Genomic DNA, 13376 nt, shown 5'->3' with positions numbered 1-13376 from the left:
TTGTAATCCAGGAGACAGTTCACCTCTTGAGAGACTACTAAGTATAAAAAAGATACTGTGAGGCAAAGAATTTCGTCAGGTTGAATAGGAGTTTTTTTGTTTTTGTTTTTGTTTTTGGTGGGACTGGAGTTTGAACTTAGGGATGCACACTTGCAAAGCAGATGCTCTACTGTTTGAGCCACTCCTCTAGTCCATATTGCTCTGGTTATTTTAGAGATGGGGTTTTGTGAACTATTTGCCCAGGTTGGCCTCGAGCTGCCATCCTCCAAATCTCAGCTGTGAGCTACCAGCATCCAGCTCAACTTGTTTTTAAAAAGTAGGAAGCATGGCAACACAAACAGCTTAGTATTTGGTTTAATGGATATTTTTTCTGGAGCATTAAAAAGTAATTTATTGATAATCAAAAAGCCATTGGGGGAATTTTAGGGACTAAAATTTTTAAATAAGTAAAATCATATATATAGTCATGCTCAGCTTCTCCACTGAGTCCCTTTTATAACCTGGCGTAGCGTTTGTCTAGGACCTACACACATCCTCCCATAGACATAAATCCTCTCACGAGTACACTAGCCCAATGCAGGGTAAGTACTATGGAAATAGTTGTTAGACTATTATTTAGGGAATAATGATAAGAAGAGAGTCTGTCCAATTATTTTCCATCTGCAGTTGATGGAACCCAAAGAGGAGCACCTGTGCTTTGTTAAATTCGTATTTCACTCCATGTTAATAGCTGGTGTAAGGAAGAGCTTTGCCAGCCCCACGTTGGAAATAAAACATAGTTGAGAAAAGTTCCTCAGCCTTGTGTTTTTGAATGGCAACACTGGCTTTGCAGCAGGCCTCAGATTGGCACTGGTATTCTGACCATCGTGTTTGTGGTTGGTGGCTCTGGAGCTGAGTGACAGTAGCTTTCTAGCTCTCCCAGTATTGAAAGGGCTGCCCAGGGACCAGGAGAACCCAAATCTCTGGTTAAGCCAGGCTTTAAGCAGCCCCAGCGAGTTCCAGGGTTGGCAGATTTTTCCTATAAAGCCAGATGTCAGTCTTTTAGCATTTGAGGGGTTGTGTGGCCTCTGCTTCAAGTTCTGGCTGGAGAGTGAAGGTGGTCATAGATAATCTGTAGACAAATGGGTGTGACTGTACTCCATAACATGCACGTACGGACTAACACTGAACTTGGGCTTTCGTGGACTTTTTGTATGTCACAAAATATTACTATTCTTTTGATATTTTTAAAAAAGCCATTTAACAGCGTCAAAACCTTTTTTTAGCTTACAGACCATACCGAAACATTTTTTAGCTTACAGCATTTTTAGCTTACAGACCATACCGAAACTTTTGGCCTGTGGGCTAACGGGTTTTCAATGCTGTTATTTTACCTTGTATTTTGTGGAGCCTGATCTAAACCAGTTTTAAATAAGAGAAAACCCCAAAGTTCCTAATAGAAAATCCTTTGCACTGTTTTAGGCGCCCCCCACCCCGTGTTGACAATAGAACCCAGGGCCTCATACATGCTAGGTAAGTGCTCTGCCGTTGAACCACTCCCCTCTTTTTCCTTTTAAAACCAGGTTAAATGCCTTTCGCTTAGCCTACAAGTTGGCTTAGATAGGAGCTATTTTTTTCTTTTCCTTCCTTCCTTTTCTGTATTTTTTTTCTTTTGATTTTTGTTTTTGTTTGTTTGTTTTTGGCAGTACTGGGGTTTGAACTCTAGTACTTGGGCCTTGCTAGACAGTTGTACTATACTGCCTCATGGTCCTCAGATGTTGTAGACCTGAGGTTACAACCACCTGGGCCACATTAGGCAAAAAGAATATCAGGTGAACCAGCACTATCCTCTTATCTACAGGGGATCTGTTCCAACAGATCTGCCTGAAACCATGGTCAGTAGTGAGTTCTAGAGATCCTGTGTTTTTCCCATATGCACATATTATCACAAGGTTTAGTTTATACATTAGGCTCGGTATGAATTGACAATAATACTTACTAATGAAATAGAATAACAATATGCTGTAATAAAAGGTAGGTGAACTGGATTGTCATTGACCATGGGTTATTGAAACTGAAGAAGCCAAGCCATGGATAAGGGAGGAATACTATATAAATGGGATCTCCTTGGGTTGAATTATATAGTTTGTGGCCATTGGGTATCTTTCCTGACCCTGTTTTGTGCTCTTCATCTACCACTTTAGGTTGTTGGCGCCATTAGGATAGAACCTTGCATTGCTTTCTGTGTCTCATTTCTCGATGCCACATGACTTCTGTAGCGGCCATTATGGATGCAGAAATAGGCAGGAGGCAGAGCCTGGAGAGTGAAGGTCCTAGGCATTACTTAGTAGGTTCTGAGTCACAGGGACATTTTGTAGAGCCTCCAGAGCTGTTATTCTGGGCATACTTTTTCATAGGCTTTTTTTTTTCTTACCCTCTCTCCCATTCTTGCACATTCTGATTCTTGTTAACATCTTATAGTAGGAAATGCCATGTAGTTGAAATTTCACTAGAAATTTTCAGAAAATCCTGTGTATGCTAGACCTATTAAACACTATTTTTGTTGTTGTTGTTGTTGTTGTTCTGGGGATCAAACTCAGAGCATTGCCACTGTCTGACATCTCCAGCCCTTAGTTTTTGTGACAGGGTCTCCCTTTGTAGCTCAGGCTGGCCTGAAACTCATAATCCTCCTGCCTCAGCCTCCTGGGTGCCAGGATTACAGGTGTATGCTATCATACCCTGCAACTACTCTTCTAGAACAGTAGAAATAGTACATGTTGGTTACAATCTTGTAAAAGTGAAGATAAACTGGTTAAATTGGTTCTTTTAAAAAAATAATAAGATGTTAGAAGATTAAAGAATTTTTACAACTCATACCATGCCAAGGGAACTCAGTGAATTTTAAAAAAATGCAGGGCTGAAGTCATGGTAGGTAGAGCACCTGCCTAATAAGCCTGAGGTCCTGAGTTCAAACCCTAGTTTTCATTAAAAAAAAGCTGTTATCCAAGACTAATCTTTTTTCCAACAAGGTGGCATAATAAGAAACTCACAACAAAGCGTGTTCACACTTTGCACTGGGAGGGCAGCCTGACTGGCACCAGCCACACCTCACTTTGCCCTTGTTCTCCACTGTGCACCCAGTGCTTGGCTCATATTAGGTCTCAAGCAAGAATTTCAGAGGCCAAAGAGCAGAAGGCAAGTAAACAAAATTATAATATGACCTATTAGTCTGGGTGTGTGCTTCTCATGATTTGCAGCCAGTGTCATTTCTGTGTAGTGCATAGGCCATTTGAGCCCTCCGGGGACCAGGACACTCTGGTGCAGGCCTGTGTACATCTCAGCGACTGCCCACCCATGCCAGGGTTGGACAGACTGCCCTGTCTGGCTTGGGTCCCAGCCTGAAATCGTGGTCTCAGCCTCTCCCATGCCACCTCCCCAGCCCTGGAAGTGGTCATGCAGGTGCTCAGCTCCCTCTGAAAACGACCCAGCAATTTACACAGATGGGAGTTCATAAACCATCAGAAGTGGGCTCTCAAGCAAGGTGGCTGCCTGCCCTCTGTCTCTGAAGTAACTGACCTTGGCCCTGGGCTCAGGCATTGTCCATGACCAATGTCTGATCTTTGGATTGCTGCCCTTGTTCCTGCCCTGGTCCAGGGTTTATCTTGAACTCTGTTCCATTGGGCTTCCTCTGGGTTAGGCTGTTCTGTGCTCCTGTTTGAAATTCACTTTTAGTTTTCCTCACATGGCCCCTGACTAGAATAACTGGGATTGTGGGCCATAAAATGGCTACAAATTGCTCCTTTCTCTATTTGCTATCCCCTTCAGTGTGACTTTTGTTTTTTTGAGACAGGGTCTGGCTCACGCTGGCCTCAAACTCATAATCCTCCTGCCTCAGCCTCCCAACCGCTGAGATGATAGGCCTGTGCTACCATGGTGCAATGTCACTTTTCTGCTCTTTCTCCCTGACCCTGGACTTGGCTATGGGCTTGAACTAGCCAACAGGACATTAGCCATCATGACTCAACAGAAAGTCAGAAAGGTGCCTATGCACTGATACGCCTCACTTGCTGTTGGGCGTCCTTCCTCCTTCTCCCTCCTGTCAGGCCAGGTGCTCGTCAGCCCTACCCAGCACGAGCTCTAGACAGATGAGTGAGGCCAACCCAGCTCAGCAGCCTCCAAGACAACCACCATCTCACTACAGCCCTGCTGGGCCAGCCAAGATGATGAAGCCCCAGGATTGTGACGAGGATGGCAGGTAACTGATACATCAATCTTTGGCTAGGTCTCGGAGGTTAGAACCACCCCTGATTCTAGGGTCTGTCTTTCCATAGCCATCCTGCTGCCGGGAGAATTCCACTTCTGCAGGAAGTAATCTCAAGTCTTCAGTCCCAATTCCTGTCTTCTAGGAGCATTCCATAAATAAAGTTTTATTGACACATAGCTGTACCCATTTGTTGACAGATTGTCTTTCATTCTACAGTCATGTTGTAAATGTGACTTTTCTGTACCTACAGAACCTGTAATATTTATTGTCCCCCAGTTAAGAGAATAGATCAGTGATAGATAAGTAAGACTTGACATCTGTGAGAACTTGAATAGTTTCAGCCAAATTGATCATGAATATACAGATAAGGCAAAATTTGAACATAGACTTTGTAGGCAAAATTACAAGGGTGGACCAAACATGTCAGGTAGAAGAAAAAGCAGTTGTTTTTCTAAACATTGACCACAGACAGAAAAAAATTTACTACAATTATCAGCAAATATAAACAATCTATATAAAAATATAAAAAATAATGTGGAAGACATATAGGAGAAATGTTTTCTGTTTTATTGAAGGACATTACAGAAACTAAACAGAGACCCTATTCATCTTTTTTTTTTTTGTGGTACTGGAGTTTGAACTCAGGGCCTCACACTTGCTAGGCAGGCACTCTAACGCTTGAGCCACACCTCCAGCCTTTTTTGTGTCAGGTATTTTCAAGATCTGGTCTTGCAAAGTATTTGTCTGGGGCTGGCTTTGAACCACAGTCCTCCTGATCTTTGCCTCTTGAGTAGGTAGGATTACAGGCGTGAGCCACTGGCACTTGGCTGAGAGACCCTATCCTTACATACAGTTGTCGCTGGTAGTTTAATTACTTAAAAGTAGGGTCCAAGGGGCAGGTGATGAAACCTTGCTGCGTGACGGAGAGGCTCAGGATAACCCAGGGTCCAATGGTTAAAAGTTCACGGTGATGGGCTCAGCTGGGTCATTCAACCCAGACTTATCTCTGTGTTCACAGGTTCTGCTGTCACTTGGCTGTCATTAGAACAGCTCAAATGATTGCTTCATTGCCCTTATTTGTTTTTCTTCCCAAACAGAAATAGCTTTGCTTTATCTGATTTGTAAAAGTCGTATGTGCTAACTGCACATTTCAAAACTTGGGGAGAGGGCTGGCAGAGTGGCTGAAGAGTAGAATGCCTGCCTAGCAAATGTGATGCCTGGAGTTGAAACCCCAGTACTGCTGAAAACAAACAAACAAACAAACAAACAAAAAACCTGGGCAGCAGTGAGAATACTCTGGCTTTCTTTAGTTGGAAGCCTTATGAGTGACTTTTACTGAACATGTGGCGGATGCATGCTTTTATTACAACCTTGTGTGCTTCCTTGTATGTTGACAGTCACGTAAGTAAGTAAGTAAGGCTGTGAAGACAGTTAATATTAAGGATCTAGACTTAAGAATGGTGTGATTCCTGCCTCATTTACTCAGACTTAGTACATTTTGTGTTGCTGTAACAAAATACCTGAGACTGGGTACTTTTATAAAGAAAAGAGGTTTATTTAGTGTATAGTTTAGAGCTAAAAATCCACCTCTGAGTAGATAGCCCCATCCATTCAGGCTCTGGTGAGGGCCTTCTGGCTATGTCACATACTTTTTGTGGGACACCAGCTTAGCCTGTTCATGTGAAATTGGAGGGCTCTGAGGGGTACTCATTGGCAGAGACCAGATCAGGGCTGGGACAGCAGCAGCATGGTTATCAAAGCCATCCACGCAGGGGAGGCCTGGCCTTTCTTTTCCTTACTGTCTCTGCTATTTGCCTGTGGTGCTGCAGGATTTCTGTGGCTGGAGAAATCTTGGGCGAGCCTGGTCTCACTGGGTGCCCCATGCTGGTTCTTGTCCCTTGCCTTTCGCTGGCTCAGCTCTTCAGGACTCAGGGAGAGGGCGGGAGCTGCCTACAGCTCTCCTGAGAGTCCACAACAGGCTGAGATTGCTAGGAGAGATGCAGGCCACCACCTTTATTCCTCAGGGCTTGCATGTCTTCCTTGTCCTATAGGCAGGAAGCAGACAGTGAACTACAAAAAGAAATGTGGGGTACAGGGCAAATGGGGGCTGGGGGGACTCCATGACCCTCATCACGAGCTTTGGCGTCAGATCTGGCTCAAGCTTAGATGCCAGGCCACTTTCGGAGCCTTGGTTCCTTTCTTCTGGATGCTCAATTAGTCAACTTTGTGCTACTATAACGAAATGCCTGAAATAAGTAACTTATAAGAGAAATGGGTTATTTAGCTTGTGGCTTTGGGGGACATCCATGATTGTTTGGCCAGTTGCCTTGGACCTCTAGGGTACTGGGTGGGGATTGCAGGTAAGGTGTGCATCATGAGTCAGGAAGCAAGAGAACAAGAAGGGGCTGGTGGCCCACAGTCCCCCCCAAGAGTAAGCTAAGGGCCATCCTAGGAACCAAGCCCTTATTCATGGCCACTGGGGACTCAGTACCCAAACTGTAGTTGATGTGGAGATCTAATAGTATGTTCTTCATAAGGGAGTTGAAATTAAATGCAATAAAATACTTAGCTCTGACATGTTGGTATCTGTGTCCACTTATTTAGCTTCCAGGGTGTGTAGGGAGTTAGGCAAGGGAGGTGTGCGATGGGAGCCAGCCCGAGAAGGCTGTAAGCAGATGAATTTTTTTTTTGGTGGCACTGGGGTTTGGACTTAGGGTTTTATGCTTGCCAGGCAGACACTGTACTACTTGAGCCACTCCACCAGCCCTTTTTGTGTTGGGTATTTTTTTGAGGTAGGGTCTCGCTTGGTTTTTTTTGGCCTGGGCCTTGAGCCACCATCCCACTGATCTGCACTTCCAGAATAGCTAGGATTATAGGCGTCAGCCACCGACATCTGGCTCCTGTAGCTATTTTTTTAAGGAGTTGTCCTAGTTTAGGCAGTTGGCCAAGCTGGTTGACACCACCATATGATCTGCAGGGATGAGGATGAAAAGAGGCCACGCAACACTGTGGCAGTGCCCGAGGTTGGGCTGAGGGCCCACCTGCTATGAAGGTTGCATGGCCCTCACCTCAATGCCTGGGACCACAGTATCTCAGATTGCCAGCTTTTAGACTTTTTGGAATATTTGCATTTACATAATGAGATGTCTTAGGGCAGAGACCCAAGTCCAAACATGGACTTCATTTATGTTACAGCCAATACATGCACACAGTCTGAGTGTTCTTGTACAATTTTTTTTAATGATTTGTGCATGAAATGATTTTATGGCATGGGACTTTCCGTGTGTGGCATTATGGCAGTGCTCAGTTTTGGCCTTTGGAGTTTGGGATCAGGGATGCTCAACCTGTATTTAGAATTCTTATTAATTAACTGCTATCATAAAGACAAGTCTTCATGTGAAGTTTCCCTATGTGCCAGGTCTCCCTACATGCAGGCCCTGGGCCTAACCTGGAAACACGTATTCTCAGGTTCCGGTCCTTTGATAACTTCCTCCCTGCCTCTTCCCACCATCCTTTTGTTCTCAGACTCTCATTAGTCACGTACTAGGCCACTTGGGGTGTTAGAGCCATCTATCTTTTTCGTACCTTCTCGTCTCTCGACCATCTCTTGACTGACCTTCCTCAGTGAGGTCCGCACTTTTGTCTTCCAGCTTTTTGTCAAAATTTCTGCTTTTACCACCCCATATTTAACTTCCCATTTCCCTCTCTGTAGGTTTTCTCCTCACAAACCTTTCTAATCTTTCTGAGGTCATAACAGGTTATGAAGTTTTCTCTCAGTCCTGACATTGCTGTTGCTCCATGGGCATCTTGTACAGCTTGTTTTTGTTTTGAGCCTGTCTTTAACTTCAGTTTAGTGACTGACACCGCATGGAGCATTCATTGAAGATGGAGGCGCTGGTGACACAGAGGGGTCTGTGTGCTTGGACAGGACTAGCCACCTCCTGGCCCACAGCCAGGAGCCAGCTTCTCCCTGGGATCTTCATATGTCAGCATCGCTTTCTTTTGAGTCCTCCGTTTCTCCTGAAAAGGATGTTCCAATCTCTGCCCACCATTTTGGTTGCAAAACAAAGGTTCCGGAGGGTAGTGTGTGAGAGAGAGAGAGAGAGAGAGAGAGAGAGAGAGAGAGAGAGAGAGAGTGTGTGTGTGTGTGTGTGTGTGTGTGTGTGTGTGTGTTGCGGGGTGTGCATATATGGTGTGTGTGGATTGTGACATGTAGTAAGTGTATGCAATGTGCTATGTGGCACAGTGGCTGTGTGGTGCATGGTTTAGCATGGGGGTGTGTGAAATTAGTGAGTCCATTGTGTGTATGAGTTGTGTGTAATATGTATGAGGTGTGTGTGTGTGTGTTCTCACCTTTCTGTAGGCACACTTTATCTCAACCCCGCCCCCTTCCACCCCTGCATCCTGCCCAGCACTGTCTGCCCACTCTGGTTTAATGTCCTTAGGAGTGAGTGGTAGGGACTCAGGCCCTCACTCACAATGTCTGTTCTGTCTGGTGCCTGCAAATTCTGACCTTGCCAGGCCTCCTGTGTGCCTGATCTGCATGTAGAGAAACCTGGGGGCACTTTGACTGCTTCCCAGTGGCACTGCCTCTTTGCACACTGAAGTTCCAGCTTCCTCTACTCCACTCAGCCATCACCTTACCACTTTCACATTACTTTCCATCTCCAGAAAGTTAACAGCTTTTGTCATTTTGTCCTCTGTGATCTTTGACCTGGTTTTAGTGAGGCTTCTGGAGGGAGCAGAGATAAATGTTTACCATGTGGAATTTGAAGTCCTGCCTGATTATTCTGTGAATCAGTTGGAACACACTACCCAAAATGCTTTTCTAACTCACTCTACAAAATCTTTAAGCTGATTATTCCTTAAATTGATTCATTTTGAATTCTAGTTCTCACAGAGTTTTACCATGATTTTGAAGTGTTCAGTTCAGTAGTGCCAAGTTGGTTCATACTGTAGTGTACCCAATTTCTGGAACCTTTTTTCATCTTCTAAAACTGAAACTCTGAACCCTGTAAACAGCATCTCCTCATCTCCCTTTACTCCAACCCCTACCACCACAATCTACTTTCCTTTTTCTACATTGGTCGCAGGGTGGAGCCACATGGATTTGTCTTTTAGGAAGGGCTTATTTCACTTAGCATATCGCTCTCAAAGTGTCTCAACGCTGTGGTGTGTGGCAGGGTTTTCTTCCTCTTAGGGATGAGCAATATTCCATTGTGCTCACTGTATGCTTTTCTTACCCATTCACTGGTGCACGGGCACTTGGGTCTCTCCATCCTTATTCTGTTTTGAACACTTCCACACTGGCTGGGTGTGCAAATATCACTTTGAGATCCTGCTTTCAGTTGTTTTGGATATATACCATATCATACTGTAGCTCTGGTTCCAATTTCTCTTTATTTTTGTGGTACTGAGGTTTGAATTTAGGGTCTTGTGCTTGCTAGGCAGGCGCTCTACCACTTGAGCCACTCCAGCCCTGTTTTAAATTTTTCGAGGACCCACCATCCTGCTTTCTATAGGAGCTGTACCTTATTTCACTCCTACCATTAGGGTACCAGGGTTCCATTTCCTCCACTGTGCTTACCTATTAAAATATTCATTTTGAATAAAACTTAAAAATAGAAATATGAAGAATTGTCCTTATTCTACTTTACAGTGAGAATTGTTAACATTTTCCTCTAATTTTATTTTACATTTTTTCATGTATATACTTTTATTACTGGGTGTGTTAATCTATTTGAGCTGCTATAAAAATATACCTGAGATTGGGTAATTTATTTAAAAAAAAAAACAACAGAAGTTTATTTCATCACAATTTTGGAGGCTGAGGAGTCCAGGGTCAAGGCCCTGACACATTTGGTGTTTGATGAGGGCCCATTTTCTCTATTTCTGTTATTCTCTCTGTCTTTATCTCTGTCTCTTTCTCTCCTTCCTTCCCTTCCTCTCCTCACCCCCTAATTTTAGATAGAAATTTAACTACTGGTTGGGATGCAAGTATCTTATTTTGCAGCATAGTGTTAGGCTGACCTCTAGAGGTGGTACTCATGTATTGCAGTCATTTACTAGCACACTCCTGCCTGTTGTTAAAACTTACAGGTGGTACTGCACCATCCTAGGAGGTGTACAAGTTCTACTCCAGCTACATTATCTATCTATCTGTCTGTCTGTCTGTCTGTCTATCTATCTATCTATCATCCATCTATCATCTAACACTTATCTATCCATATCATCTATCTATCTATCTATCTATCTCCATTTATCTATCTATATAAATAACAACTGCTGGTGAGAATGTGGGGGAAAAAGGACTCATACATGGTTGGCAGGGATATAAATTAGTACAGCTATTATGGAGAACAATATGCAGGTCCCCCCCAAAACTAAAAATAGATCTACCATATAATACAGCTATCCCACTTCTGGGTACATTTCCAAAGGCAATTAAGTCAGTATATCATAGAGGTAGCACTTGCCATGTTGTTTGTGGTACTATTCACAGTAACTAAGATATGGAACCACCCTGCAAGCACACTGAGGGATGGATGCAGAAAATGTTGTGCTTATACACAATGCAGTATGGCTGCACACAGCCACAGAAAAGAATGAAATCCTGTCAGTGCAGCAAAATGGCAGGATTTTGAGTTATTATAATAAGGCAGACACAGAAAGACAAATAGTGCTTTTTCTCTCACATATGGAAGTAAAAAATGTCAGTCTGAACACAGGATAGTGATTGGGAAGTGGGGGGGGCAGGTGGGAAAAGGGCGGTTAGATTTGATCAGTATACACTGTGTGCATGGATTGGAAATAGTACACTGAACCCCATTAATATGTATAATTACTATGTACTTATAGAAAGAAAAAGAAAATTCCAGTTGATAGTCTTACCTTTCCAGTTGATTATGTACCTCTCTCACAAAGCTCAACACATAAGTTTTTACAAAATAGTTAATAAAAAGTCAGAATGAATTAATTGGCACAAAACACTGCCAAATGGTGGACTTGGTGAGTGGCATGTACATGTGCTAGCTTTGAGAGAGCCTGAGAGTCTATGTGGATGTGCTGGGAAGCTCCTGCAACCCTTCACTGGCTTCTCCCAGGCACACACAGCAGGGACCTCCAGGGGATCACATCTCTCCCCTCTCCCCACTTCCTGCCTAGGGCAGGTAGGGCCATGATCCAGTCACTTCTGTACAGTCTCCATCCTGGGTGTGATTGGCAGAAGGCTGGGGTTGTGCCACCTCTGATTACTGCTTTGTGTTTCCCTCTCCTCTGTAGGGATGGCTTGGCAGGAGCTAGGAAGTTAGAGGCTCCTTGCACCCATTACTTATCTAATCTGACTCAGTACTTTTGGAAGAAAGGCCAAAAGGTTGCTTTGACTTAATGAAAGTATTCTGTAGGCCATGGCTGGCCTACAAAAGCTTGATGGAGGCCCTTTTAGGCATATTAGGCCCTTCATTCCTGAAGGATGGAGTTGGGTCCTTGTTAGATTGCCAGGCTTAGGCACTTAAAAGAGGCTAATGTGGGGCTGGAGGTGGGATGTTGAGAGGGATAGCATAGCTTCACAGCAGAAAACTTGCCTAGCACACCCATGAGGCCCTGGATTCCATTCCTAGCTTTGCAAACATAAATAACAATAAAGACACTCTGTGATTTCAGAAGAAAGATAGTGTGAGAGATGGGGGTGGCAGCTCAAAGAAATTTATCTGTAAGGCTGGAACTGGCTTCAAGTGATAGAGTACTTGCCTAGCAGGTGCAAGGCCCAAGTTCAAAACCCCAGTACTACCACCAAAACCAAAGTTATCTGTAATGTTTTGTTTATTTAAAAAATGACAAAAAGCAAATATGGCAGGACTGATGGTGCTTCATTCTGGGTGGTAGAAACATGGAGATGTTTATTCTACTTTTTAATTTTTAAAATGTTTTATTTTTGTGCAGTATTGGGGATTGAACCCAGGGCTTTGTGCTTACTAGCTACTTTTTTTTTTTTTTTGCATTTCTTAAATCATGAGAAGAAAATGGCTCCAGAAAAGGAGTAGGCACTATATTTAGTCTGTCACTCCCTGGTCTGCAGCATCAGATGCTTTTAATTGACACATGACTTTTGTCTGGCAATAAGACACAGCTCTGCAGGGATTGAGCGTCTGTACTCTGTTGTATTATGGCAGTGCGGTTGACTTTTACCAGTGCTGTGGATTCCTGGGCTTAGCCATTGCCATAGCTGGAGTTGATAGAAGTTGCACTTGGAGTTCAAAACTGAGCAAGGCAGCTTTGTTGCAGCTCACCTCAGCAAGGAGCTGTCTAATCTCCAGGCAAAGTAGTGCTGGGCCCCTCAAGGTTAAGGACAGAGGTGTTCTGTTTTCCTCTTTCCAGGAGACTGGAGGATGGGATGGGGGACAGGAAGGCAGCTCTGTAACATCTCAGTGGTAGTGTGGGACATTGTTCAGAGGACACTCAAACCACCAACACTCAGACAACACAGGCTCTGGTGATGCACTGTAGTTCTGAGGGTGGCTGTTTCAGCAGCAGGTCCTTTTCATGTCCTGTCTTCATAGAGTCCCTTGTGGTTACTCCAGTATTGCTGCTTCTGCCCTGGCCCAGGCCACTAGGTGGATCCTCACTGAATACTGCCCTGTGCCACCTCAGGAGCAAGTGGCCGGTTAGCCTGTAGGATCTCTGGGTCAGCTCCAGGCTTGGGCCTAGTCCGTGAAGTTCATATGGGACCCAGCATGGCAAGCCTGTTTGGCAGGTGTAATGGGGCACCCTGATGGGAAAATGGGAGCCTGGAACTCTAATTCAAGCTCTGCAGTCTGAAGTGGGGAAATGTGTACACTGTCCTCTCCCTTGGTGGCCTTGAGTTTTCAGAGGGCAAGTCAATAAACTGTGCCCTGTAAGGGAATTTTACTAGACAAAGTTCTTTCTTTTCCTTTTTTGGTGGGGCTGGGGTAAGATTTTTTTTTTTTGTAATGAGAGACAATGTAGTACAGTGGGAAGAGTGGGGAAGAAGTGGTTCCTATTAATTGCAGTTTAAGAGAAAATATCCAGAAGACTGGTTTCAGCCCCAGTCATGCTTCAGACAGATCATGTCCTTGGGCAACTCTGTAGACTCCCTGGGCCTTGGTGGTACCCC

General features: G+C 44.2%; 1 protein-coding gene across 5 annotated transcripts in view; it reads left to right on the top strand.

Annotated features, from left to right (window-relative positions):
- Cryl1 (crystallin lambda 1) overlaps positions 1 to 13376 on the top strand; it is a 121531-nt gene that overhangs the window by 16304 nt on the left and 91851 nt on the right. For 2 of the 5 annotated variants that reach the window (XM_074043673.1, XM_074043671.1), the window contains one exon: positions 1462 to 1512. The exons of the other annotated variants lie outside the window; for them this stretch is intronic. In XM_074043673.1, the coding sequence (XP_073899774.1) occupies positions 1462 to 1512 (51 nt within the window). The remainder of the gene's footprint in view (positions 1 to 1461; positions 1513 to 13376) is intronic. 5 annotated transcript variants of the gene reach the window in all.

Source organism: Castor canadensis, chromosome 10 (genome assembly GCF_047511655.1).
Source record: "Castor canadensis chromosome 10, mCasCan1.hap1v2, whole genome shotgun sequence".
NCBI lineage: Eukaryota > Metazoa > Chordata > Mammalia > Rodentia > Castoridae > Castor > Castor canadensis.
The sequence above is the reverse complement of the archived record's forward strand: the minus strand, read 5'-3'. Positions and strand labels throughout refer to the sequence as shown.